Source organism: Moschus berezovskii, chromosome 23 (genome assembly GCF_049115385.1).
Source record: "Moschus berezovskii isolate FMDL1 chromosome 23, NW_MosBer_1.0, whole genome shotgun sequence".
Classification (NCBI taxonomy): domain Eukaryota; kingdom Metazoa; phylum Chordata; class Mammalia; order Artiodactyla; family Moschidae; genus Moschus; species Moschus berezovskii.
Genome location: NC_142482.1, coordinates 39,034,491 through 39,059,997, shown reverse-complemented (window position 1 = coordinate 39,059,997; position 25,507 = coordinate 39,034,491). Strand labels below are relative to the sequence as shown.

The following is a 25,507-nucleotide window of genomic DNA, read 5'->3' as shown; positions in this document are numbered from 1 at the left end:
AGAAAGGAAGTAATTAGATTAGACTAGGAAGTCATGAAAGGCAAAGTTGCAGGACCTCAAGTAGGGGGAGAAGAACAGAACTAGCTCATACACACCCTGAATGTGACTTACTGCCACAGGACACCAAGACCCTCAGGGACTTTCTGCCAGTGCAGCAGAGGCAGGGCTTGAGTTTCCATCACCACCGTCCTCAGCCCCAGCCCCTCCAAAACCTTCCACATGAAAGCATAACAAGTCATAAGAGTAATAATAATATTTGAGGGGGCCAATTGTTTTCTCAGTCTTATGAAATGTGATTAAAATCATCTTTTGAAACGTTGCTGTTTTTTTGACCTGCAACCTACAAGCTAAGCGAAAACTCACTTGTGTTCAAGAATATTCATATCATCATTTTTCATACTAGCCCAAAACTAGAAACAAACCGAATGCCCATCAACAGAAAAATGGATAAATATATTAGAGTATATTCACACAGCATCACATCACAATGAAATAAGAATTGCTACTGACACACAACCGTGTAGATGAATCTCACAAACATAACACAAGACAAAGAAGCCAAACACAGATGAGTTGTCGGTATGATTTATTTATAGGAAGTCCAAAAGTAGGAAGAACTGGGATTTCCCTGGTGGTCCAGTGGCTAGGACTCCAAGATCCCAATTCACAGTGACTGACTTCAATTCCTGGTCAGGCAGCTGGATCCCACATGCCACAACTAAAGGTTCCATGTGCTGTAACTATCACAGCTAAATAAATAGATAAATAATTTTTTTAAAAAAATAGGAAGAACTAATCTGCAGTTTTAGAGGTCAAAAAGTGGTTGGTTATCTTTGGGAGGTTTGAACTGAGAGAGGGCATGAGAGAACCTTCTGGGGAAGGTTCTAAAAATATGTTGAACTGGATGGTGGCTGCATGGCTGTAAACAGATGGAAAACTTCATCAGGCTGTCTCCTTAGGAGAAGTGCACCTCACTGTACCTGAGTTCCAGATTGACAGAAACGGGAAATCCTTAATGATTTTACAACAGTGTACTGGGGCTTCCCTGATGGCTCAGTGACAGAGAATCCACCTGCCAACACAGGAGACACAGGTTTGATTCCTGGTCCAGGAGAATCCCACATGCCATGGAGCAACTAAGCCCATGCACTACAACTGCTGAGCCTGTGCTCTCGAGCCTGGGAGCCACAATTACTGAAGCCCATGAGCCTTGTAGCTGGCACTTCGCAACAGAGAAGCCACCGCAGTGAGAAGCCCGCACACTGCAACTAGAGAATAGCTCCCAGTCACCGCAACTAGAGAAAAGTCCACACAGCAACGAAGACTCAGCGCAGCCATAATGAAAGGAAGGAAGGAAGAAAATTATAAAAACAAAACGATGTATTGGCTTTACAAATGCAGCTTCAAGACAGGTCATTTTGCTATCCCCACCCTATCCTAGAACACCACCCTTGAGCTCCACCTGTGTGGAATTCTGAAGCCTGCGGTGTAGAGAACTTGAGCAGTTGCCACACTCCTTGATGCTTGAATGTGTTTGTTTGGGGTTATATAAAGCTGATCTTCCGAGCCCACCTAAGGTTGGGATGAGGTGGAGGGCGTCCTTCAGTAAGATGAGACCTCAACATACGTGAGTTCATAGCCTCATCCCTGAGTGGGATTTTCCAAACCAAGACACTTCTGAGAGCAGAACGGAGCTCCTTGAATGTTTCCATCAGGACAACAGGCATAAACCAGGATGTCCCAGGAGGGAGGGTATATAATGGAGCTTCTTGATATGAAACCCGGCAGATGACCTGGAAAATACACAGACTGGGACCAGTTGACTTGAGTCTTTTGGGACAAAGACATGGGGTACGAGAGGAGGAAGCACGCACACGGAGAAGGCTGTAATCAGCCAAGGGTGCAGAGGTGTTACACAAAACCACTCTTCAGGGAGCCGGGCCTCCAGCCCACGCCCCAGCAGCTCCCCTTCTCCTCCTCTGAATTTACTGTCCCTTCTCTAGAACTCCTAAGCCTGACCCCGCTCCCTGGCCCTCCCAGCCCACGGTTCCCCTGACCCCACTCCCTTTCCCAGAACTCAGTCGTCTGAGCCCCCAGCCTGCGGTTCTGTCCTAGGCCTCAGCCTTTCCTGCCTTCGACTGAAACAGCAGCATCTTCTAAGCCCTGGGGGCTTCCCCAGGCCCCAGCCCCGGCCTAGAACCCGCCCGCCGCCTGCCACGCTGCCACTGCCGCTTCCTCTATAAAGGGACCCAGGCGTCCGGGCCAAGGGGCCCCCGCACAGCAGGTGAGACTCTCCCAGCCCATCTCCTCGGGCTGCCGGGCGGTGGACTCCTTCCCCGGGGGCGTTCAGTCCCTCCTCTTACGCCCCAGCCCCTCCTGCACCTCCAGCCAGGGCCAGGCCTTGGTGGGTCTGGTTTTGGTCGGTTCCCCTCTCTCTGACTCCATCTGTCAGTCTCTTTCTCTCTGGGTCTCACGTTCTGAGCCCTTTCTGTTCCCCTCCTATCTGCCTCTCTCTCTCTCTCCCCCTGCTCACCTCGGGGTTTCCCTGATTGCGTCTTGTCCCCTTCTCTGTCTGTCGTGCCGTGTCCCGTGTCTCGGGGTGGCTGTCTCCACCGGCAGGAGGCCCGTCTTCCTCGTCGCGCCCCGCCCCGCTCACTGCCTCTCTCCCCGCAGGTTCTCCCCATGACACCACCTGGACGTCGCTACCTCCTGAGGGTGTGCAGCACCCCACCCCTCCTCCTCCTCCTGGGGCTGCTGCTAGCCCTGCCACCGGAGGCCCAGGTGAGGCAGCAGGACCGGGGGGCCGTGGGGGGCGGCCCAGCCCAACCCTGGGCCTTAAAGCCTGTCTGACTGTCTTCTCCCCTAGGGGCTCCGTGGCGCTGGCCTCACACCCTCAGCTGCACAGCCTGCCCATCAGCACCCCCTGAAGCCCTTCACCCGTGGCATCCTCAAACCCGCCGCTCACCTTGTTGGTAAACATCCACCCGCCCTCCCGACGAGTAGCCCCCAGCCCTCCTCCTGCCCCTTTCAGAGACCCAATATCCAGCCCCACCAGCTCACCCCACTCCCACTCCCTCTGTCCTCCCAGCCATCCCCGGGGACTCAGTCCAGCACCTGTTGCCTCAGGGACTGAGACCACTGACCCCCAAGTCCTTGAGCATCATCCCCTCTGGCTCTTCCCAGGAGACCCCAGCACCCAGGACTCGCTGCGCTGGAGAGCAAACACGGACCGCGCCTTTCTCCGCCACGGCTTCTCTCTGAGCAACAACTCCCTCCTGGTCCCCACCAGTGGCCTGTACTTCGTCTACTCCCAAGTGGTCTTCTCCGGGAAAGGCTGCTTCCCCACGGCCACCCCCACGCCTCTCTACCTGGCCCATGAGGTCCAGCTATTTTCCCCTCAGTACCCCTTCCATGTGCCTCTCCTCAGCGCTCAGAAGTCCGTGTGCCCAGGGCCACAGGGACCGTGGGTGCGTTCGGTGTACCAGGGGGCTGTATTCCTGCTCACCCGGGGAGACCAGCTATCCACTCACACAGACGGCATCTCCCACCTGCTCCTCAGCCCTAGTAGTGTCTTCTTTGGAGCCTTCGCTCTGTAGAAACATCCAGAAAGAAACAAATAGGCTTCAAGGCCTTCTCCCCATTTGGCCTCCATTCTGACCACTTTAGGGGTCACCGCACCTCTCCTTTGACCATTCCAACAGTCTTGAGTCTTCCCCCCACCCCCCCGGTTCTCAGCACCTGGAGCTTCCAAAGAAGGAATTCTAGGCCCACCAGGGGACCAGACCTCCCTGGACCACCCCAGATGCTAAGCTGAGAACTTCAAGCCTGCCTCGAAATGCCCGCCCAGATCCCTTCCTTGGCCCTGCCCATCTAGGGGGCCTCGTCCTGGACATGAAGAGGGGAGCTGACACATGAAGGGACCTTGGGTGGATGACTGAAGGCAGGGAGGGGGGCTTATTTATGAAGGGAAAACAATTAAATTATTTATTTATGGAGCATGGAGAGAAGGGAATAATAGTGAGACATCAGAAGAAAGAGCTAATACACCCAAAAGATGATGAGTGAGAGGGCATGGGCACAAGGATGACCCAGTAGGGGGAGGAGAGCGTGGCTCTGAGGGACCAAGGGGTTCTGGAAGGAAGTGAAACGCCCTTAAGAGCCAGCCGCTGCTTAACTGGACACCCCACAAGGAGATGTCTGACCCTCGATGAAGCCAAATAAACTTTTCTCTGAAATGCTGTCTGCCTGTATCTCTGTTGGGAAGGGGAGAATTCCCCAGATGTCTCTGAGGAATGGAGGGAGGACAGGAATGAGAGAGGCCTGAGGGGCTCTGGGGAAACACGGTGGGCTCGCAGGGTGGCGCAGCCAGCTCACTGCAGGGGAACCAGAGGATAAGCTCAGAAGACAGAGGCAGGTCCAAGGTCTGGAGGAGTGGGAGTCAGGGGCCCCCTGAGGAATGGGGGTTACAGGAGGCTCCTAAGGAGCACTGACAACACTAAAGCGTGTTCAGGATGATGCGGGAGGAGCATGGGGCCCCCCCAGAAGACATGGCCATGCCAGGGCCCCGAGAAATGGGACAACCTCCAAGGCTGTGGGCTGGAGAACACAGGAGGCATTTCAGGAGATCCGGTCACACACACGGGGGCTCTCAAGGGCAGTGCTGTCTCCAGGAAATGAGGGAGCAGGGATTCTTTGGGGATACATAGCCACACACAGGGACTCTGAAGGGTGGGGGCTCCGTGCAAAAGTTGGGGAGTCACATTCCCTTGGAAACCAAGACAGAAACCAGCCCCAGAGTTTTGGCGAGTCCCTGGTCAGAGTGAAAGGAGAAGCCCTGCCATACTGGAGTTCATGAATTCCCAGCGTTACTTTCTGCCCCTGGGGCTGTCCCAGGCTTGGACCTGCCATCCGCCCCCAGTTCTTGCAGAGCCTCAAGCTTCCCTTTCTCCAGCTCCTCTCACCCCCCAGGGTCCCAAACACACATGTCAGGACCCAGCACTGCTTCCTTTGAGTTTTCTCTCCATGAAGGACTCAGCTTTATAAAGCCCCTCCCCTACATGAATTTCTGATTCTACCCCTACATGAGTCCTGTCTGGAAATCAGAAGGAACAGACCACAGAACTCACTCCCACCCCAAAGGAATGGAAACAGTGGGAGCTGGGGGGCAGAGGGAAAATGGGTCCAGCCCCCAGGGTCCCATATTCACAGCAGTAACTGGCCTAGCGAAGCCCACTCAGAATCCGAGCGGGGGAGTGTAGGAAGTATCCTTGATGCCTGGGTGTCCCCAACTTTCCAAACCCCCGCCCCCGCGATGGAGAAGAAACCGAGACAGAAGGTGTAGGGCCCGCTACCGCTTCCTCCAGATGAGCTCATGGGTTTCTCCACCAAGGAAGTTTTCCGCTGGTTGAATGAAAGCCTTTCCCCGCCCTCTTCTCACCCCACAGCGTATAAATGCAGCTGTTTGCACACCCAGCCAACAGAATCTCCCAGAGCGGGGACACCAGGGGACCAGCCAGGAGAGAGCCAAGCAGCTGCAGAGCCCCCTGGAGATAAGCTCCCAGACCACACAGCCCCAACAGACAGCCAGGCAACTCGCTCTCTCTCGCTCACCCTGCCACAAGGCTCTGCTGTTTCCCGTCTGGACTTGAACCCTTCTGAAAAAGACACCATGAGCACCAAAAGCATGATCCGGGACGTGGAGCTGGCGGAGGAGGCGCTCTCCAAGAAAGCAGGGGGCCCCCAGGGCTCCAGAAGTTGCTTGTGCCTCAGCCTCTTCTCCTTCCTCCTGGTTGCAGGAGCCACCACGCTCTTCTGCCTGCTGCACTTCGGGGTAATCGGTCCCCAGAGGGAAGAGGTGAGTCTCTGGCCGGCCTTGGCTCCTTCTCCCACCCAGAGAGAAATGAGAGAGAAAGAGGCCAAGAGATGGGGTGGGGAAAGAGGTGTGCTGATGGGGAAGGATGGGGAAGAAAATAGTGGAGAAAGATGGGGAGGCAGGGGGAGACAGGAGAGAGATGGGGCAGGGGGAGAGAGAAGGACGGAGAAATAAGACACCTGGCTCATGGGGGATGCCCTCTAAATATTTGTTGGACGATGAGTAAGCAGGGATACAGACATAAAGAGAGATGTGTAGACAGATAAGGGGTGTGAGTAGAAAGATGGAGACTCAAAACAAGTGATCTGGATGAAGATGGTGAGACAGAAAGATACAGACGATATGAAAGAGAGATAAGGAAAGATGAAGCTAAGCATGTCTGGCACGTGGAAGGAACTCAATGAAAGAGCTGTTAAATGGATGAATGAATGAAAAAAAAATGGATGAATGGAGAGAGAAGACAAGACCCATCAGGGCAGAGAGTACAAGCTAGAGAAGCAGCCAGCAGTTTCTCCTTCAGGGGTGACTTGCTCTAACACTCATCCCTTTTTCTCCCCAGCAGTCCCCAACTGGCCTCTCCATCAACAGCCCTCTGGTTCAGACACTCAGTAAGTGTCTCCACAACCTCTCTTCTAATTCTGGACTTGGGGGGGGCGGGTGGGGTTTAGTCCTGGGATGGAAGCAGTAGGGGAAATTTAGGGTTTGTGATCAGGGGGAGAAGGAATGGAGGTCAAAGTATGGGATATTTTCTGGGAAGCTTAAGGGTCTCACCTTTTCCTTTCCTCTTTCCTCCTCAGGGTCATCTTCTCAAGCCTCAAGTAACAAGCCTGTAGCCCACGTTGTAGGTAAGAGTTCTGAGGATGTATCTGGGGCATGAAGAAGCAGAGAGGCAGGGAGTGGTAGGATTTGGGGGCTGAATCCAGACTGAGGGCAGATAGAGACAGTGTGAGAAGGATTCTTGAGCTCAAGGGGAGGGTGGAGGATACTTAGAACTTGAGGGGGATACTCAGAACCTCATGGCCAGATGGGATGTGGGAACACAGACAGAACGGACAGGAACCGGATGTGGGGGGTGGGCAGAACTTGAGGGCCAGGATGTGGAGAGTAGAACTGACAGGGTCACACTGACTCACCCCTCCCCGTTCTTCTCCCTCCCTCCAGCCGACATCAATGCTCCGGGGCAGCTCCGGTGGTTGGACTTATATGCCAATGCCCTCATGGCCAACGGTGTGAAGCTGGAAGACAACCAGCTGGTGGTGCCTACTGATGGGCTTTACCTCATCTACTCCCAGGTCCTATTCAGGGGCCAAAGCTGCCCTTCCACCCCCTTGTTCCTCACCCATACCATCAGCCGCATTGCAGTCTCCTACCAGACCAAGGTCAACATCCTGTCTGCAATCAAGACCCCTTGCCAGAGGGAGACCCCAGAGGGGGCTGAGGCCAAGCCCTGGTACGAACCCATCTACCAGGGAGGGGTCTTCCAGCTGGAGAAGGGAGATCGCCTCAGCGCTGACATCAACCTGCCGAACTACCTGGACTATGCCGAGTCTGGACAGGTGTACTTTGGGATCATCGCCCTGTGAGGGCGCAGGACATCCAACCCGTCCCACCTCAGTTACCTTATTATTTAATCCTTCAGACCCATCTCATCCCCTTCTGGTTTAGAAAGGGAATTAGGGGCTCAGGGCTGGGCTCCAAGCTTACAACTTTAAACAACAGCTGCACTTAGAAATTAGGGATGTAGGGAAGTGAGGCCTGGACAATGGGGCACCAATCATCATCAAGGACTGGAACTGGAACTTCCAGAACTCCCTGGGCTCCACAAGTTTGGGTTCCCGGATGCAACCTGGGACACCCAGAATGTGAGGGCCAGGGCTCTTACTGGAACACTTCACAACATTCCTTGAGAAGATCTCACCTAGGACTTGACATGAGTGGACTTCAACTCTCCCTTCCTGCCAATGTTTCTAGACTCCCCTAAGGTGGGAACTCCAGCCCCAGCCCCACTGGGCCAACTCCCTCTGTTTATGTTTGCACTTGTGATTATTTATTATTTATTTATTATTTATTTATTTACTAATGAATGTATTTATTCAGGAGGTCAAGGTGTCCTGGGAGACACAAACTAAGGGCTGCCTCGGCTCAGATGTGTTTTCTGTGAAAACGGAGCTGAACTGCAGGTTGCTCCCACCGAGCCTCCTGGCCTTTGTGCCTCCTTTTGCTTATGTTTTTTAAAAAATATTTATCTGATCGAGTTGTCTAAAATGATGCTGATTTGGTGACTGATTCGTCGCTACATCACTGAACCTCCGCTCCCCAGGGGAGTCATGCCTGTAACCGCCCTACTGGTCAGTGGCGAGAAATAAAGTGTCCTGAGAAAAGAAACATGCCTCTATCTGGAAATTAATTCTGCATGGGCCTCTCTTTGGGGGTGAGAGGCTGCTAACCAAAGCTTTTCTCCGTAGGGCTTAAGATCCCTGGACCTCACTCCTTGGACTTCTGGGGTTCAAGAGATCTTACCTAAGACAAAGCCCAGCTGAATATGCCCCTACCCCAAGAAAGGAACTTGAACTTAATTACCTCTTCCTCAGGGCATGGGAATTTCCAGCTCTGGGAATTCCTATCCAGGCGGGGCAAATCCTACTCAGGTGAGATTTCCGGCTGTTGTGGCCTGAGAGAAAGAGCCAGGGAGCGGCCAAATTCTCAGGTACCTGAATCACAGCCAAGGGACTTTCAGACAGTTAGTTGGGCAACTGAGCTCTTGAATCGCCTGCTGCCTCTGCCAATCCAGTCCTAACTGTGCAACTGAACTGGACCTCGGTCTACCAAAGGTTCAGTATCAGTCACCGAACGTCATCTATCAAAGAGAAGTAGGGGCCCCCACCACACATGGGGCCATATGAGAAATGTGAACAAAAAACCTAAGCGACACCAGAGCACCTCACGGAGGGCTCTGTGCATTCTGGCTTTCTCCCTTTTTCCAGGTCCCAGTCTTCTACCCTCTTCCATCTCTCAGTGGATGGAAATGACGTGGAGGAAGAAGATTTAAAAACAAAGAAAGAAAAAAAAAACGACAACAAAGAAAAAGATGTAGGTGAGGGACCGCCCTGCCTCCCCCCATGCCAGCTTGGTCCCCCCCCGATTTTTGGTGAATGATGAGATGGACGTGAGGTGGGTGAAGTGGAAAGAGAAATGCATTCTGTCCCTCCAGGAAGGCTCTTCCGAACACAGAGTCAAAGACAGTTATGGAGTCAGAAATAAAGACTCGGAGAGTGGGACCCCTTGCTGGGCTTTCCTTCTTGCTAGGGTTGCCAGGCAAGGGGAAAAACCATGCGGTGTGCCACAGAGGTAGGGTGACCCAATGTGGTAACCTAGATAGAGCCTTGGCTCCTCCTCCATCTCCTCCAGCCCCAGGCTGAAAGTCAGTCATGGAGTGAGGGGGCTGCTGTTGCTCACCCTGAGGTCCCCACACTTGCCCACTTACGGAAAAGGGACCTAAAGTGTGAATGAGTGGTGAGGATGTGCCATCCCTCCCTGGACAGGGCCAGGTGGCATCAGCTTTTCTTCCTTCCCCTCCTCTCCAGGCTCTCCCTGGTGTCCTCAGGCACCAACCCCCCCAACCCCGCCCCCGCATCTCCCTTTCTCAATCACCCTCCCAACTTTCTCCTTCAGCCTCCTCCCTTTACCCCACCCTTCACCACCCCCACTGCTCCCCCTCCCCACCCCCCAGCTGTGGCTCTTGACTGTGGCTAACGGGGCAGCTAGCAGAGAAGTGCTGATCTGCTCAGGATTTCATTATCAGCCCTATTCAGGTTTACTCTGCTGACTGGGCCATTCTGAGTGGTGCTTGCCTTCCCCTGCAATGACCCCACCACTACTGGGATGGACCCAAGAGAGCAGAGTGCAGTGCTGAGTCTGGGGGGGCCGTGTGGCCTTGAGAGTCAGGGTGCTGGGAGATGCTTTGGCATTTGTGGAGGGCCCTTTCCTACTTACCCTCCAAATGGGCTAATGTCGGGGAAAAGTCATTCAGAAGCAACGGTGGGTGGGACCCATAGATCCCCCACCCCTGGGGTCAGAGGCCATGCCAAGTGCTATGAATGGTTTCAAGCAACCAGAAAAATACGGAGAATATTTAACCCACACTTGTGTACCTACCCTGAATGAAGACACCTTAGCATCTCTGCATCTGTATTGGCAGCATTGAAGTTTACATTCTTTATTTTCAATGGGGCTCAAAAATCAGTTTCCAAACAGTCATCTACATTTTCGCCACAGCCATGGGGTCCCTGGCGTCTGGGCTGATTCATTCACATACTCTCATCAGGCAGTAGTTGTTTCTAGGGATGCGGTAGCCCTCACCCCACCATCACCGCCCCGAAGAAGGTCTTTCCCCTCCTGTAGTCCACCATGTCGGGGTGACTGATATTCACGTACACCCTCTCGCCCCTCCGGAGCTGCACCAGGCCACCGAACCCCACGCTCGTGTACCAGAGCGGCCCATATTCGTGCCTCCTGGCGGGGTCCGAGACAGGTGTCACAGTCTCCGCGCCCTCCAGCAGCAGCTCGGGGGTCCCGGATCCATAGGCGCCCCCTGCCCGGTACAGCCGGCTGAGCAGCGTGACCGAGCGGTCCAGGGGGTCCAGCGCGGGAGGGGGCGCCCGGCCCCGGTAGCCGACGTGACAGTAGAGGTAATAGAGGCCGTCCTGCGGGAGGGCCAGCCCTTCCGCACCGGAGAACTGCGTCCCGCTGCTCAGAAACGCCTCTTCTTTCTTTGCCTCCCAGCCTAGCCCCTGCCCCGTGGTCCAAGCGCCTGCAGAGAAACGGGCCCGTGGGCTCTCTCGGAAATCAGATCCTGAAAGGAGTGATCCAGGCCGGGGGCTTCTGGGAGGGTGGCATGGGGGACACTGGGGGCTTTTAACCCCCTGCAGGAGCCCAGCTGGGTGGGGGAGCGGGCTGATGGCGCTCCCCTGCATGAGTACGAGTTGGGACTGGGCACCTGGTTGTGCGGTGCGCAGTGCTGAGGTGGGGAGATCCAGGCCGGGTTTTCCCTCCTCCCGGGAGTGGGGCGCGGAAGCAAGAGGCTAGAATGCTGGTGGAGCCGAAGGGTGGGTTAAGATAGCTGTGTTCAAGTGGGTAGGCAAGGGAGCACCGCAGTGACAGAGCAAAGGGACTCTAACCGTGGGTGAGCAGAACTGGCACCCCTGGACCCTTCAGGTCCCTGAGGTTCTTACCAATGAGATGGGCAGCTGGGAGCCTAGGGCTGAGATCAGTTTCTGAGTCTTCCTCAGGCAGCTCCCCAGACTCTGGAAGGGGTAGGAAGAGTCCACGGTTGGGGGCAGGGCAGCCACCCACGCATGGTCACCCCCAGAGGACGAGGTGCCAGGGCCCAGGGATGGGGCATCTGGATTCCTGGAGGAGGAGTATCTGGGGATGCAGGTAGTTGGGAGCTGGGAGTCCCTGAGGGGCAGAGCCAGGGGAGGGAGGGTAAAATGGTGGGCTCTTACCAAATCGCTGATGGGCAGGTGCCTGGGCGCCTGGGTCAGCCGTCCCTGTTACCTGAGTGGGTGGGGTCACAGCGCCCAGAGTTCCCTCTTAACTGATGCCAACCACCAGCCCTCCCATTCCCAGCATAGATCCAAGCTCCAGACTTGGGGTTTCTCCCACCAGCCCCAGCCTCCACACACACCTCCCTGGAATGGAGAGCAAGCGAGGTGGCTGTACTTGAGCAGAGAGACAGAGGCCCTAGTATGTCTTGGGAAGAGGAGAAGAGACATACAGATGACCAGGAAGGGGCTTGGTGACATCGGGACACAACAGCATCACACGAACATGAAAAGAGGACCAGCAAAGAGACAGACAAGACATCCCCACACTGGGGACAGCCAAGCCGGCTGAGCAGGATAAGGCAAGGGGCATAGTCAGAGGTGAGTGAGCATTGGCAACAGCCAGCCCGTGGAGGGTTTATTGTAGCCACTCACCAATCCTCCCTGCTCCTGGGGCACCAAGGCCAGCACAGCCACAACAGTGATGGGCACAGCCAGCAGGAGGGTCACCAGGGAAGTGACTCCTGCCACAGCCAGCAGCAGGCATCCTTTCCGCTGGGGCCTCCTACACCGGCCCTCCAGCCCCCGTTCCCCCATGGAGACTGAGCTAGGGCCAGGGCAGGGGGGCTTTCATACCTCAGGGGTGGGGCCACCCTCTCCCCAAAGACCCATACACCTGGCTGGGACTTTCCACACACCCCTGCTCCCCTCACCCTGCTTCCTGTTTACCCAGAGCTAGGGTGAGGCAGCTGGATGCCTGGGTTCTCTGAACTGGGGAAGGAGTCAGAGGTGAAGAGACAGGGTTTCAAGGTAGAGCCGGAGAGGGACTGAGAGATCTTCTGACTCAGTGGGAAGGAAAACTGACTGAGGCCCTGGGAGGCAAGCAAGCTTGCCCTAAGTTGGGCAGCTACAGTGAGAACACACAGACTGCTCCAGATTGCCAGTGGGGTCTGCAATCTTCTGTGCCCCAGAGGTGGGTGCCGAGGGGAAGGCTGCATCCTCACCCCTGAGACCAAGGGGTGGAACAGGAGGATGAGAACTGGAGTCTTCAGGGATGGGTGTCTGGGTCCCTAAGAAGAACTTGTCCCCATGCTGGGCTGACCTCCTCTTCCCATTCCCTTGCTCCCTCCAACCCCCCAGACCTGGGTGAAAAAGACAGAGTTAAGCCAGTCCATGGTAATGGCAGCTGAAGAGGTCCTCAGCCTCACCACAGACTCTTAATTCACTGATGAGGGATGGAAATAGAGCATCAGCTTCCTTGTTACGCAGTGTAGACAGGAGTGTGATGAGCACCCACCCACAAAGAGCTTTGCAGTCTAGAATGAGCCCCATGCTGACTAAGTGTTAAGTGAAGAAAGGACAGAAGAATGAGTAAGCAAAAGAAAGCAGTAAAGACAAAATGAATGGTATAGGAGGCAGAGCAGTAGGAGATGAAGGGAAGAAAGACCAGGTCAAGGTAGTTGGAAGTGGTCCCAGATCATTTCCCTTTCTTGATATCTCTGTGGGTTCAGTTCAGTTCAGTTCAGTTCAGTCACTCAGTCATGTCTGACTCTTTGCGACCCCGTGGACTGCAGCACACCGGGCTTCCCGGTCCATCACCAACTTCTGGAGCTTGCTCAAACTCATGTCCAATAAGTCGGTGATGCCATCCAACCATCTCATCCTCTGTCCTCTCCTCCTTCTGGCTTCAGTCTTTCCCAGCATTAAGGTATTTTCCAATGAGTCAGTTCTTCACACCAGGTGGCCAAATTGTTGAAGTTTCAGCTTCAGCATCAGTCCTTCCAAAGAATATTCAGAACTGATTTCCTTTAGGATTGACTGGTTTGATCTCCTTGAAGTCCAAGGGACTTTCAGGAGTCTTCTCCAATACCACAGTTCAAAAGCACCAATTCTTTGGCACTCAGCTTTCTTTATGGTCCAACTCTCACATCCATACATGACTACTGAAAAAACCATAGCTTTGACTAGACGGACCTTTGTCGGCAAAGGTCCTCTGTGTGTTCAGATAATAATAATAACATAGCTTATATATATATATAGCATTTGGTGTGTGCCTGCCACTGATCTATACACTTTATATATAAGAATGCTTTTTGAGGGGAAGCCACAATGCACAACATGCAGGATCCTAGTTCCCCGACCAGAGATGGAACCCCTGCGCCCTGCAATGGAAGCACGAATTCTTAACCACTGGACTGCTAGGGACGTCCTATATAATAATGCTTTTTATCCTGATAAACACTCTAAGAGGAAACTGAGGCACAGAGAGGTTAAAGAACTTCTATAAGGTCACACAGGAGTGGCAGAGTCAGGATTTGAACCCAGGTAGTCTGGCTCTATACCGTTAACCAAAAGACAGTTTAAAAACTGAGTGCTGACTTCAGATTTGTCCATTTCAGGGTATGTAAATCTTGCCTTCCTCACCAACCCCCTAAAAAAGAAATGGGGAAACAAATACTGAACTTGAGTCAATGATAAGCATGGTAAAGGGTTTAGAGGTCAAATGTACTGATGTCTGCAACTTTGAAAAACATCAAACAATGAGATGGATTGACAGATATGTGATAGAGCACATATATGGAAGAATATTAATTGTAGGATCTAGATGGTATTAATAGGTTCGTTGTATAATTCCTTCAAATTTTTTTCTGTTTGAACATTTCAATAATAAAACATTAAAAAAATATATTGTCCTACTGTCCTGCGTGGGGAACACTGTGGATGGGGGAAGGGAAAGTAGTAGAAAGTTTCTGAATTTGGAGAAGGAAATGCAAATGCTTATGGGCCCAGGCACCGGATCTTCTCTCCAGACCTTGTTTCCACGTGAGCTCCCCAGGCTTCACCTTCCTCAAGGGCTGGGTGTGCCATCCTCCAGCATCCATCTCCCTCTCCTTCATCCAGGTCTCTGTCCAGAAGGCCTTCGACTACTGCCCTCACTTACTTTTGTACTCAACATCAGAATGCTGCTCCCTGCAGGAAATCCACCTGGGTTGCCTGCACCTCCTTTCCCAACAGCAACTTGTCGTCAACTTTCTGTCTTAGATCTATCAGCAGTGCTCATGTAGATCTAGTCTGGCTGTCTCTGACTCTCCTGTTGTTCATCCGTCAATCAAGTGCCCTGTTAGATACAACTCCAGAATACCAGGAGAGTTACCCAAGTCCACCAGCACTCCCAGTTTGTCTTGGGAGCTGGGGGTGTATGTCCACACATACCAGGATCATGGCTCTCAGGGACCCAGTATACAAGTGAATCAGGGCAGGCATCTAGAAGGTACATGATCACTGACAACTTGCAGGATCAATAGGAGGGCTGGGGTGGAAGGGGATGACAGGCTGAGTTACAGTCCTGGGAGTCTGAAAGGAAAAGACGTTGTAACCCCAACCCTCAGAGCCTAACTTCCTCTCTTGATCATGCTGGGGAGGCACCCAGGCTGGGGGAGAAGTTAAACCAGGGGAGGGGCAGGAATGTCTGAGGCGGCAACACCACTCCAAGGCAGCTCCGGCCAGTCTGCAGTCCATTCACCCACGGGCCACAGGCTCTGGGTAAGCGGGGACCCTCAGCGGGGAAACCCAAGGAGAGGGCAGTCACACCCCAGAGTGAGGTGAGTCTAAGATAAGGGATGGGAAAATACAGTTTTGAGGCTCCCTGGGCCCTGGAGGACTCCTCTGTCCAGCCCCTGTCTTTGCTCCCCAAAGAAGTGTAAACCAACCTCTTCTGCCCCCACTTGCCAGCATGGCCACCTCAGGCCCTCCTCTCCACCTGTGCTTCTGCTCCCCACCCGCCACCCCTCCACATCCCAGGAATCCTCTTGAAACCAGGTCGGTCTCAGTTTCCACACACTGGTCAGTGCATCTGGCTCTGGGTGAAGTCAGCAGCCCCCTCTTTGCCCTCAAACAGGAACCAGTGGTTGTAGGACAGGAAGTGCCTTAGGGGAAGTTATGGGCCCCAGACACTTCTCCATGCCCCACTTTAGCCCCGGCAATATCTGCTCAAGGGAAGCAGCTCTCCACACCAGCCAAGCAGGGGCCCCCCTTTCCCTGAGTTGCTCTGCCAGGTGGTGTCAGACACCGCCCTCCCTATTTTCCTGCCAGGCCTCGGCTCCTCCCTCAGCCCCCTCATCAGAACCTATAGCTACCTGGTGCTGGAAAGGCTCCTATGAACCAGCTCGTCAGCTTAGGGTAGGGGAAAGGTGGTAGCCTCTGGAGCTGGACAGACCTGACCTTGAACCCCAACTCTGCCTCTTCTGGGCTGGATGTCCTTGTCAGGATCCAGCCTCGAGTCTCAGGTCCTTCACCAGGGAATGGGCACCATAGTACCCTACATTGTTATGCGGATTAGCAGTGACAAACAGAAAGTGCCCCGTTCAGGGTTAATACAGAGCTAAGGCTCCTTAGCTTGGGAAACTATTGTAACAGAGACACCCGAGTTTATGTATGAGGAACTTGGGGCACGTGATTCACCCCAGGCCATTTAGCCTGGAAGAGCTGTGCTAGATTTCCCAACTTACAGGCCAGTCTTGGGTCCTGAAAGCATGGAGGGAAATGGTAAGGTGCCCCTCTGCACAGGGAGGGTGGTGGAGCACAGGGAACAGTGGGTGAAGAGTGGTGTGTGCGGTTCGTGGGTAGGTGACCAGGGCCTCTCGGGACCAACCAGTGCTGGGGGACAAGAGACTTCATGGGGAGGCCCAGAGATGGCAGGGGTGGCGGTGGTAAGCTTCTGAAGCGTGAATGGTCTTGGGAACGAGTGAGGTAACTGGTGAGGGATGGCCACCTATGGTAAGAAGTGAGTCAATACAGTCTGGGGTGAAGAATCTCTGAGAGAATGTTTTTTTGTCTCTAAAACTATTAGAGGGAGAAGCTGAGATTCACAACAGACGAGGGGGATGGGGTGAACTGAAGCGAAAAAAGGTCCCCCTAAAATTTGCCCCATTTCCCTACAGGAATGTCGTGTGAAGACATGAAGTTTTACTTATTCGGGGGTTTAGGGCTGGGGGTGCTCCTGCTCCTGCTTATGGTCGTTCTGTCCATCTGCCTGTGTTGGCTCCACAGGAGAGGTGAGCCCCACCCACACCTCCCGCATTCCCCCTCAGCAACCCTGACCCGCCCCCCGCTGTGTGAGGAAGGGGCCAGAAGTCAGATGGGAGCGGGGCCGAGAGAGTCCAGAGAGGCTGTGGCTTCGGCCGTGGCAACCCCAGGGCGGTGGGCAAGGGAGGAAACACCTGGTGGAGGTGGGGAGAGTGAGTGGGGAGGGCTGGGAGGGGGCACCAGGCGGGTGGCTGAGCTGCTTCTTTTCTTCCAGTGCGGAGGCTGGAGAGAAGCTGGGTGAGTCTGGGGGCAGGGAAGTGGGTGATGGGGCCACAAGAGCGGGTGGCTTGGGGGAGCAAGAGAAAAGACAGAAACGGGAGCAAGAGGGAGACAGGAAATAAGAGAGAAACAGAAAGAGGGGAATAAGGGATGAGGAAAAGAGAGGAAAGGCAAGGTGGAGAGATGGAAAGAAGAACTAAGACAAAGGAGAAAGAGGGGGAAGACATGAGAGAGATTGGAGACGGGGTGAGAGAGAGAAAGCAGAGGATGAGAGAAACCAAGAGGAAAAGCAAGAGAAGGAGACGAAGAGGGATGAAGTGGAGAAGTGAGAGCATGAGAGAGACACGAAGAGAAAAGGACACGATCGCCTGGAAGAGAGATGAGGAGCTTGATAGATGGAGCCCAAAGAGAGGCAATGAGGTAAAAAACAAAAAATGTGGCGGTGGGGGCAGGCAGTGGCAAGAACTTAGCAGGCGGGGGGACAGGGTAGGGAGGCTCCTGGGGACCCCATCAGTGCCCTCTGTCCGGGCCCCAGGTCCAGGCCTCGAAACAGGAGCTCCACTATGCGTCCTTGCTGAGGCTGCCTGAACGGGAGGGACCTGACATCCGAGAAAGGGAAGGCAACAAGGAGGACCCCAGCGGGGACTATGCCTGCATCGCCAAGAACAAAACCACCTGAATACCTGCAGATGCCTCCCCCAACCCAGGGCCAGCCTGTGGTTCACCCAGTAAAGACCACGGTCTCGCCACCCTCTGTGTCTCAGGCTTCTTCATCTATTTCAAGCCCCAGCTCCACAGGGCCATGATCAAAACCTCAATTGCTGGGACTCCCCTGGTTATCCAGTGCTTAAGGCTCTGAACACTTCCACTGCAGGGAGCACAGGTTTGATCCCTGGTCAGGGAACTAAGATCCTGCTTGCCAAATGGCCAAAAATAAATGGCCTTTCTTAAATACAAAAACAGAATCCTAAGCGATTTACCCTCCCACTCATCCTGGGTTCAGGTAGGGGGATTCACTGGGTGAAGAAGGGTGTTTGGGGACCCAAGCTGAAGCTCAGAGAAGAGTATTTGTCTGTAGGCCATTGACAAGTAGGACTAGTCATGTCAGATACTCAGCTCTTCTCAGGACAAATGGCCTTGGCCTCCTGGGCAGAAGAGAGAAGTGTGCCAGGATGGTGGTGGGAGGGGGCAGGGTTGCTAGGAAGCTCCCTCCTTGGACCCTTCCAGGCCATATTCAGTAGCAGGAGGTAAGAGTTGGGAGAATCCAGAATGGGAAACATTGGGGCATCTGGAGATAAAGCAGGAAATACACAAGACTCATAAGAAGGATGATGGTGGGGTAGAGAGGAATTTATTAGGGTCTCTTGAAGAACCTGGGATCACTGGGGTCTGGAATCACTCATCAGAGGCCATCCAAGGAGTGACAGGGTGTTCCCTTGTGACAGTGGTCTGGAGGAGAGGCCACAGGAATCGCTCAGTGCTGCAGCCCTCCTCCTCTTTCTTGGTTTCTGCCGGCTCCAGCCTTCTCACTTGCCCTCCCATCTCCACACCCATGTGTCCCGGCTCCAACACTCACATTTGCCCTGGTAATACATGCTGCTGCCCATAGCCACCGAGAGAAAGCTGAAGGCATAGAATCCAGCCCGAAGGAGGAGGACCGTGCCAGCCGCTAGCTGAGGAGGTCCTGCATGTGGCGGGGGGGGTGGGGGCAAGGAGGGGGAGAAGGGCTCAGGAGAGGAGGCCCTAGGTAGAAGTGTGCAGAGGCTTGGGGAGGGCAGCGGGCCTCGGGGAAGGACTCTCCACTATCAGGGAGGGTGGGGCCTTCAGTCAAGGGGACATGGCTTTCTGGCACCTCACCTTCCTCCACCACCAGCAGGGTCCCATTCCCTGTTCCGACACCCAGGCCCAGCACCTCCACCCTGCACAAGTAGACTCCGGTGTCACGGCCTCGGGTGTTCCAGATGTGCAGCTCAGCCTGGTGGTCACACAGGAAGCGGGAAGACGGGAGAGGGGCCAGGCGGCCCTGGAACTCTGTGGTCTCATTCTTCACCTCCATCCCTGGGGCCACTTTTTCCCGGTACCATGTGACAGCACCAATGGCCAAACTCCCTTGGCTGGCATTGAAGGAACAGGGCAGGAAGGCGGGGGACCCCTCCTGGGTACGGATTTCAGGGGGCTGGGACACCCAGAGAACACAAGATCCTGGGGGCAGAGAGAAGACCCAGAGGAGCGCCTTCCCAGTTACTCCAGAGAGAAAAGACCTGAGAGCTTGTGGTAGAATGTCCCCGCTGTACCCCCACCCCCAGGGACAAGCACTTTAGATGCCTCATTAAAACCTTTTTACCAATCTAATTTCTTAACATGGCTTATTAAACAGTTTTTCCAATTGTTTCTCATACCAGCTCTTACCCTCTCCCATCATTCTCTAGCTCCGTCCACTAGTAACATTTTGCTGAAATTTAACTTGTCACAGTTAAAGTGAAGCTCATTAACGAATGTGGCTGCCTAGGTTAACTAATGTCATTAATTATATTATGCCAGCTATTATTTTAGTACTAATAGCATTCTGCACCATACCATCTTACTACTGTTTTTTTGTTAAAGATCATTAAGTAAATCTCCAGGTGAAGCCGTGGCTATAATTGATGGGGATCCCTATTGAATTCATCTAAATCGATGGATTACATCAACTATTAAAATTCTTGATTAAATTCTCTAGTTAATGAAATTTACCACTCATTCTTCTGTTTCAGCGATTCTCAAGCTTGAGAGCTCATTGGAAACATCTGGAGTGTTTGCTAAACCAGATTCCCAGGCCCCACTCCCGGAATATTTTATTCCGTGGTTCTGAATAAAATATTTGAATTTGCCCTAGGTCCCTGCTGAGGCTGAAGCTGTGGGTCTGGAGTCCACACTGCATTTAGTTAATGAGTAGATCGGATAATTAAAATCAGTTTCATTAAGAAACTTAACTTAGATTTAATTAAATTCCTAAACTCCTAATTATATCTAAACCCTAGATAATAAGCCTAGTTTAATAAGCTTATTAAACTCATCGAATTAAAACTGACCTCTTAAAGCAATCTGACCCCTTCCTTCCTTCAAGCCCTGTTTACTGGTTCTTTGGACTTTATCTCGTTAGGAAGGGGGCTGGGAAGAAAAAGTCTTCCTTGGTGGCTCAGATGGTTAAAAAGCTGCCTGCAATGTAGGAGACTCATGTCAATCCTCAGGTCGGGAAGATCCTCTGAAGAAGGGAATAGCAACCCTCTCCAGTATTCTTGCCTGGAGAATCCCATGGACAGATGAGCCTGGCGGGCAGCAGTCCATGGGGTCGCGCAAAGAGTAGAACACAGCCGAGCAACTAACTTTCACTGGGAAGAAAAGAGTTCTGGTATGGAAGCTGGGGAATGACCCTCCCAGCGGGTGATACGGAGGGAACTGCAAACTGGAGGAATGTACTGGGTTTCAGCTTTACAGAGGGACCCCCTGCTTTCAGCCCCCACCCAGTCTGCTCCCCTGGGACATCTATGTCCAGCCTCCCCCATCCTTCCTCCTCCCAGCCCCACACCCCTCAGGTTCCTGGGAGAAAGCCCTGTCACCTGGATGGATGGTGATAAAGATGAACAACAGCATCCGGGCCATGTCGGAGGGTGTTCCTGTTGATGAGGAGGGACGTGAGCAGTGAGGTCTGGGTGGAAGAAAATGACCCACTACTTGTGACCAGGCCTTTGGTCACTGGAGGGGGATGGGGAGCTTCCTATGACACACAGGACTCACACATCACTTACCAAGGGCCTTAACTCCCTGGGACCTCGGGCATCAAACGCATTCCTCCCTGAGGAAAGAGGATGCTGCTGACGGTGATATCTGTGTTGCTAGGAGGAGGGGGCAGAGTGGGGGCCGGTTGCATAAGTGTTTGAGGGGAAGGGTGTGGCTTCGATGGCTGGTAATGCTTAGGTGGGTGGGTGGACGGGTGAGATCAGGATGTGGTTCCCCCATCTTCTGAGGTTCAAGAAGACTAACCCTTTACCAAGAATAAGCCTCCAAGAGCTTTTCTGAGCCCAGAGCTAACCCACTTCCCCTCCGCTTGGCTCAACAGCACCCAGGTCCACCCCATTCATTGCCTCCCCTCGAGTTAGGGCCCCCTGCCAGGGCTACTCAAGAAATTCTGTAAATGAGAGGATTAGCAGAAGTCAGCTGACTGGTGGTGGCGGCAGTGAGTTGCCAGGGGCTTTGTCTGGAAGCTGTATTTGCACAGCAATCACCCTGTTTTGCTGGTAGCTCAGATGGTAAATAGTCTGCCTGCAATGCAGGAGACCCGGGTTTGATCTCTGGGTCAGGAAGATCCCCTGGAGAAGGAAATCGCAACCCACTCCAGTATTCTTGCCGGGAAAATTACATAGACGGAGGAGCCTGGTGGGCAACACTCTATGGGGTCGCAGAGAGTCGGACACGACTGAGCGACTAACACACACACCCTTTTTCACTTAGGCTGTGTTGACTTGGGCGCAGCTGATGGAGAAGTTTGGATTCATTCAGATTCAGATCTCCATTAAAGGAATACACCTCTCAAAGAGGTCCACTTGACCAAGTGTGTTCTACACAGATTTAGGTAAATTCACTCATCTTTATTATTTTATTCATTCATTAGCTAACATTTCTTGAGAAATTACAAGGTGTCCCCACTACGGGAAATGCATTTTTTACAGATACAAAGGAAAGGAGACACACTGTGGGACTTCCCTGGCAGTACAGTGGATAGGAATCTGCCTGTTGATGCAGGGGACAAGGGTTCAATCCCTGGTCAGGGAAGATTCCACCTGCTGCAGAGCAACTCCTCTAGAGCCTCCTCGCTGCAACTACTGAACCCATGTGCTGCAGCGACTAAAGGCCAACGCCCAGACCCTGTGCTTTACAACGAGAGAAGCCACTTCAATGAGAAGTCTGCACACCGCAACCAGAGTAGCCTTTGCTCTCCACAAATAGAGAGAACCCTCGCACAGCAACAAAGACCCACACAGCCAAGATTACTTAATTATTTTTTTAAAAGACACTTTGTGTTACACATGGGTCCAAGGTTACACAGGGATTAGTACAAGTGTGCCGCACACTTCTGTATATGTATCACTTACATGAGAGAACACAACACCCAGAAAAGAAGATGACATATACGAATGCTGGGTGAAATCTGCCCAGCCCTCTCCATACATTTTCTCTGACTCCTTTTATAGTGGTCCATATTCTTTCTTTCTGACCACTTTTCTTACTGTTTCACAACACACTCATGGATCATGCAGTTCTCCATCTTCCACAGCAGTGATCTGGAGCTTTTTTATTTTTTTGGATAAGTTGTAATTTTATGGTTAAGAATGCTGACTTGGAGTCAGGCTTTGCTCTTTGCTCAAAACGCCAGCTCCCCTACAAACTAGTTACCTAATCTTGGACAAATTATTGAACCTCTCTGAACCACCTAAACAAGCCCAGGTACCTCACAGTCTGGGAAGGACTGACTCAGCCATTCAGGGAGTGGAGTGGCAGCCTCTTCAGGGCCATCTAACCAGAGGATGTGGAAATGAGGTGACATAGCAAGGCAAGGACTGCCCCCTGGTGGTCACAGAGCATGGGGCTGCCTGAGGCCCCAATACAACTGGGCCTTAATTGTAGCTTTTGCTCTGTTCCATACCTTGCCTTGTCCTGTCAATAACCCATCCTCACACCCAAAGGGTGAATGTGGAGCAAACTGTCTCTTCCACTCAACTGTGAGAGTCCCATGGTTTGAGGAAGGAGGGAAGGTCACCATTAGTGGAGTGGGGGTGAGGGGCTGGAATGGGCAACTGGCCTGAAGATAAAACTCTGTAATTCACAGACTCAATCACATGGCACTACTCCATGTCTCAGGGCAGTGAGGCTCAGAGGTCAAGGCAACGTAAATGGGAATCATGGTTCCACTACTTATACATCTGTAAAATGGGAGTAGCTTTTGTCGGTTTCCAGACCCCACTGTAGCAGAGGGTCAGTGTATGTTATGTTAGCCTTTATCTCCCTCCCAGTCCTGGGCGAGAATGACCAGTGGTACAGTAGGACCTGAACTCCAAGGTTTTTTGCTCTTTGCACCTCTTTTTGCTACCTAAGATTTTCAATCTCCCAAAATGTTGTGGATTCTGAAGACAGTACTTGGCTTGTTTCAAAGACCATCTAGAATAAATCCTGGTGTATGTGTGGATTCAAGGACCCTTTTCAATAACTCTGAGAGCCTCTAAAGAACTTTAACCTGTGCTAATTAGCTCATCAAAATCAAGGATGGAATTTTTCTTTTCTTAATAATTTTACTTTTGGCTGTGCTGGGTCTTCGTTGCTTTCTGCAGGCTTTCTCTAGTTGCAGCAAGCAGTGGTTACACTATGTTGCAGTGTGCAGGCTTCTCATTGCGATGGCTTTTCTTGTTTCAGAGCACAGGTTCTAGGAGCACGGGCTTCAGTAGTTGCGGCTCGTGGGCCCTAGAGTTCGGGGCTCAGTGGATTTGGTGCATGGGCTTAGTTGCTCCACAGCATGTGGGATCTTCCCAGACCAGGGATCGCACCTGTGTCTTCTCCATTGCAAAGCAGATTCTTATCCACTAAGGGAGTCTCTGAATGGAATTTTTCAAAAGAAACTTTTACCAGCTACTCGACAAGAAAGGTAAGAAGTATGAATAAAAAAGTTGTGAAATGGATGTATACACATCTCTTGTTTGATAAATCTGACAGTGGTCTGCCTTGAGGGTGGTCAGGGCCAATAAACTCCCAACTTAGAACAGGGAAAGAGCTAAAAAAAGAGAAGAGCTTCTGGAATCATAGCAGAAGTGACCCATCTCACCTAGTGTTTCCTCCTCTAAGTGTCGGCAAGGGTGAGACGTGGGTAAGTTCTCCAGTTAGTTCAGTTCAGTTCAGTTCAGTCACTCAGTCATGTCTGACTCTTTGCAACCCCATGGACTGCAGCACACCAGGCCTCCCTGTCCATCACCAGCTCCCAGAGTTTTCAAACTCATGTCCTTTGAGTCAGTGATGCTATCCAACCACCTCATCCTCTGTCGTCCCCTTCTCTTCCTGCCTTCAATCTTTCCCAGCATCAGGGTCTTTTCAAATGAGGCAGTTCTTCACATCAGGTGGCCAAAATATTGGAGTTTCAGCCTCAACATCAGTCCTTCCAATGAACACCCAGGACTGATCTCCTTTAGGATGGAGTGGTTGGATCTCCTTGCAGTCCAAGGGACTCTCAAGAGTATTCTCCAACACCATTGTTCAAAAGCATCAATTTTTTGGCGCTCAGCTTTCTTTATAGTCCAACTCTCACATCCATACATGACTACTGGAAAAACCATAGCTTTGACTAGACGGACCTTTGTTGGCAAAGTAACGTCTCTACTTTTTAATATTCTGTCTAGTTGGTCATAACTTTTCTTCCAAGGAGTAAGAAATTTTAATTTCATGGCTTCAGTCACCATCTGTAGTGATTTTGGAGCCCCCCAGAATAAAGTCTGCCACTGTTTCCACTGTTTCCCCATCTATTTCCCCTGAAATGATGAGACCAGATGCCATGATCTTAGTTTTCTGAATGTTGAGCTTTAAGCCAACTTTTGCACTCTCCTCTTTCACTTTCATCAAGAGGCTCTTTAGTTAGTCTTCACTTTCTGCCATAAGGGTGGTGTCATCTGCATATCTGAGGTTATTGATATTTCTCCTGGCAATCTTGATTCCAGCTTGCGCTTCATCCAGCCCAGCATTTCTCATGACGTACTCTGCATATAAGTTAAACAAGCAGGGTGACAATATACAGCCTTGACGTACTCCTTTTCCTGTTTGGAACCAGTCTGTTGGTCCATGTTGTTCCAATTTTTCCAGTCAAGTCCTTATAAATATTTTTTGACTAATTAATGGCTCCCAGGTTATACTCTCAATCTCTGACCATGACTTCTCAGAGGTTCACCCCACCTTTGGCCTCTTTTTTTTTTTTTAATTTACTTGGCTGCACCAGGTCTTAGCTGTGGCATCTTTCAGTTGTGGCTCATAGGATCTTTAGTTGAGGTATGTGGGATCTAGTCCCATGACCAGGGATCCTACCTGAGCCCCTGCATTGGGAGTACAGAGTCTTAGCCACTTGACCACCAGGGAAGTCTCTTGCCTCTCCGTCTCGCTGTCATGGTCCAACTCCCTCACATTCAGCAAGAGCAGGCCCCTGGCTCTCCAGCTTTCTATTTCAACCTCTGCCACCTCTCTAGAAGATTTAATGTCCATGTATATGATATTTTTATATACATATATAAATATATACAGTAAAGTTCAGTTCAGTTCAGTCGCTCAGTCTTGTCCTACTCTTTGCGACCCCATGTACTGCAGCACACCAGGCTTCCCTGTCCACCGCCAACTCCTAGAGCTTGTTTTTTCACCTCTTTTCCTGTTCTAAGTTGGGAGTTAATTGGCCCTGACCACCCTCAAGACAGACCACTGTCAGAATTATCAAACCAGAGATATCTGTACATCCATTCCACAACTTTTGTATTCCTACTTCTTGCCTTTCTTCTTGAGTAGCTGGTAAACATTTCTTTTGAAAATATTTCATCCAAGGACTTCTCTGGTGGATAAGAATCTGCTTTGCAATGGAGAAGACATGAGTGTGATCCCTGGTCTGGGAAGATCCCACATGCTGTGGAGCACAACCACTGAGCCCCGAACTCTAGGGTCTGTGAGCCGCATCTACAGTAAAGTACCTAGATCTTAGGTGTAGAGTTTGATGACCTCTGGCAAAGATACG

The 25,507-nt window shown here is 52.1% G+C and overlaps 5 protein-coding genes across 10 annotated transcripts; 3 read left to right on the top strand and 2 right to left on the bottom strand.

The window, feature by feature from the left end:
• The first annotated feature begins 1,786 nt into the window (after positions 1–1,786).
• LTA (lymphotoxin alpha) lies at positions 1,787–4,235 on the top strand. The gene is made up of 4 exons (XM_055406782.2): positions 1,787–2,284; positions 2,674–2,781; positions 2,867–2,972; positions 3,184–4,235. Exons 2-4 carry the CDS (start codon positions 2,683–2,685, stop codon positions 3,594–3,596), a joined length of 618 nt encoding a protein of 205 aa, XP_055262757.1. The 5' UTR covers positions 1,787–2,284; positions 2,674–2,682; the 3' UTR covers positions 3,597–4,235.
• A 1,233-nt stretch (positions 4,236–5,468) lies between these two features.
• Positions 5,469–8,251, top strand: TNF (tumor necrosis factor). 2 transcript variants are annotated; one of them, XM_055406335.2, is made up of 4 exons: positions 5,469–5,854; positions 6,435–6,480; positions 6,670–6,717; positions 7,034–8,251. In XM_055406335.2, exons 1-4 carry the CDS (start codon positions 5,669–5,671, stop codon positions 7,453–7,455), a joined length of 702 nt encoding a protein of 233 aa, XP_055262310.1. In that variant the 5' UTR covers positions 5,469–5,668; the 3' UTR covers positions 7,456–8,251. The 2 variants fall into 2 exon arrangements, with proteins under 2 accessions (XP_055262310.1, XP_055262309.1); XM_055406334.2 differs by having other exon boundaries at positions 5,470–5,854; positions 6,432–6,480.
• Positions 8,252–10,059: 1,808 nt separating this feature from the next.
• LTB (lymphotoxin beta) lies at positions 10,060–12,066 on the bottom strand. The gene is made up of 4 exons (XM_055406496.2): positions 11,851–12,066; positions 11,377–11,428; positions 11,104–11,175; positions 10,060–10,682 (listed from the first exon to the last, which is right to left on the bottom strand). The coding sequence occupies exons 1-4, from the start codon at positions 12,010–12,012 to the stop codon at positions 10,228–10,230; spliced, it is 741 nt and encodes a 246-aa protein (XP_055262471.1). The 5' UTR covers positions 12,013–12,066; the 3' UTR covers positions 10,060–10,227.
• A 2,762-nt stretch (positions 12,067–14,828) lies between these two features.
• Positions 14,829–17,468, top strand: LST1 (leukocyte specific transcript 1). 5 transcript variants are annotated; one of them, XM_055406501.2, is made up of 4 exons: positions 14,829–14,958; positions 16,356–16,469; positions 16,715–16,737; positions 17,234–17,468. In XM_055406501.2, the coding sequence occupies exons 2-4, from the start codon at positions 16,358–16,360 to the stop codon at positions 17,396–17,398; spliced, it is 300 nt and encodes a 99-aa protein (XP_055262476.1). In that variant the 5' UTR covers positions 14,829–14,958; positions 16,356–16,357; the 3' UTR covers positions 17,399–17,468. The 5 variants fall into 5 exon arrangements, with proteins under 5 accessions (XP_055262476.1, XP_055262475.1, XP_055262474.1 ...); XM_055406500.2 differs by having other exon boundaries at positions 14,878–15,017; XM_055406499.2 differs by lacking the exon at positions 14,829–14,958 and adding an exon at positions 15,814–15,960.
• Positions 17,469–18,048: 580 nt separating this feature from the next.
• On the bottom strand, positions 18,049–20,616 carry NCR3 (natural cytotoxicity triggering receptor 3). The gene is made up of 5 exons (XM_055406497.2): positions 20,508–20,616; positions 20,319–20,375; positions 18,577–18,921; positions 18,296–18,403; positions 18,049–18,168 (listed from the first exon to the last, which is right to left on the bottom strand). Exons 2-5 carry the CDS (start codon positions 20,359–20,361, stop codon positions 18,122–18,124), a joined length of 543 nt encoding a protein of 180 aa, XP_055262472.2. The 5' UTR covers positions 20,362–20,375; positions 20,508–20,616; the 3' UTR covers positions 18,049–18,121.
• Between the last annotated feature and the right edge of the window lie 4,891 nt (positions 20,617–25,507).

What these genes read in the sequence shown, in the direction of transcription:
- TNF (XM_055406334.2), top strand. Translation starts at nt 5,669, where the DNA reads ATGAGCACCAAAAGCATGATCCGGGACGTGGAGCTGGCGGAGGAGGCG. An exon ending in TCGGTCCCCAGAGGGAAGAG is followed by an intron (nt 5,855 to 6,431) that starts GTGAGTCTCTGG and finishes TTTTCTCCCCAG; the next exon opens with CAGTCCCCAACTGGCCTCTC. An exon ending in GCCTGTAGCCCACGTTGTAG is followed by an intron (nt 6,718 to 7,033) that starts GTAAGAGTTCTG and finishes CCCTCCCTCCAG; the next exon opens with CCGACATCAATGCTCCGGGG.
- LST1 (XM_088831503.1), top strand. Translation starts at nt 16,870, where the DNA reads ATGAGGAAAAGAGAGGAAAGGCAAGGTGGAGAGATGGAAAGAAGAACT. An exon ending in GCCCAAAGAGAGGCAATGAG is followed by an intron (nt 17,140 to 17,233) that starts GTAAAAAACAAA and finishes GGACCCCATCAG; the next exon opens with TGCCCTCTGTCCGGGCCCCA.
- LTB (XM_055406496.2), bottom strand. Translation starts at nt 12,012, where the DNA reads ATGGGGGAACGGGGGCTGGAGGGCCGGTGTAGGAGGCCCCAGCGGAAA. An exon ending in CCCAGGAGCAGGGAGGATTG is followed by an intron (nt 11,429 to 11,850) that starts GTGAGTGGCTAC and finishes CCACCCACTCAG; the next exon opens with GTAACAGGGACGGCTGACCC. An exon ending in CCCAGCTGCCCATCTCATTG is followed by an intron (nt 10,683 to 11,103) that starts GTAAGAACCTCA and finishes GTTTCTCTGCAG; the next exon opens with GCGCTTGGACCACGGGGCAG.
- LTA (XM_055406782.2), top strand. Translation starts at nt 2,683, where the DNA reads ATGACACCACCTGGACGTCGCTACCTCCTGAGGGTGTGCAGCACCCCA. An exon ending in CCCTGCCACCGGAGGCCCAG is followed by an intron (nt 2,782 to 2,866) that starts GTGAGGCAGCAG and finishes CTTCTCCCCTAG; the next exon opens with GGGCTCCGTGGCGCTGGCCT. An exon ending in ACCCGCCGCTCACCTTGTTG is followed by an intron (nt 2,973 to 3,183) that starts GTAAACATCCAC and finishes GGCTCTTCCCAG; the next exon opens with GAGACCCCAGCACCCAGGAC.
- NCR3 (XM_055406497.2), bottom strand. Translation starts at nt 20,361, where the DNA reads ATGGCCCGGATGCTGTTGTTCATCTTTATCACCATCCATCCAG. An exon ending in CCTGCTGGTGGTGGAGGAAG is followed by an intron (nt 18,404 to 18,576) that starts GTGAGGTGCCAG and finishes CGCCACATGCAG; the next exon opens with GACCTCCTCAGCTAGCGGCT. An exon ending in CATGTATTACCAGGGCAAAT is followed by an intron (nt 18,169 to 18,295) that starts GTGAGTGTTGGA and finishes CCTCTCCTCCAG; the next exon opens with ACCACTGTCACAAGGGAACA.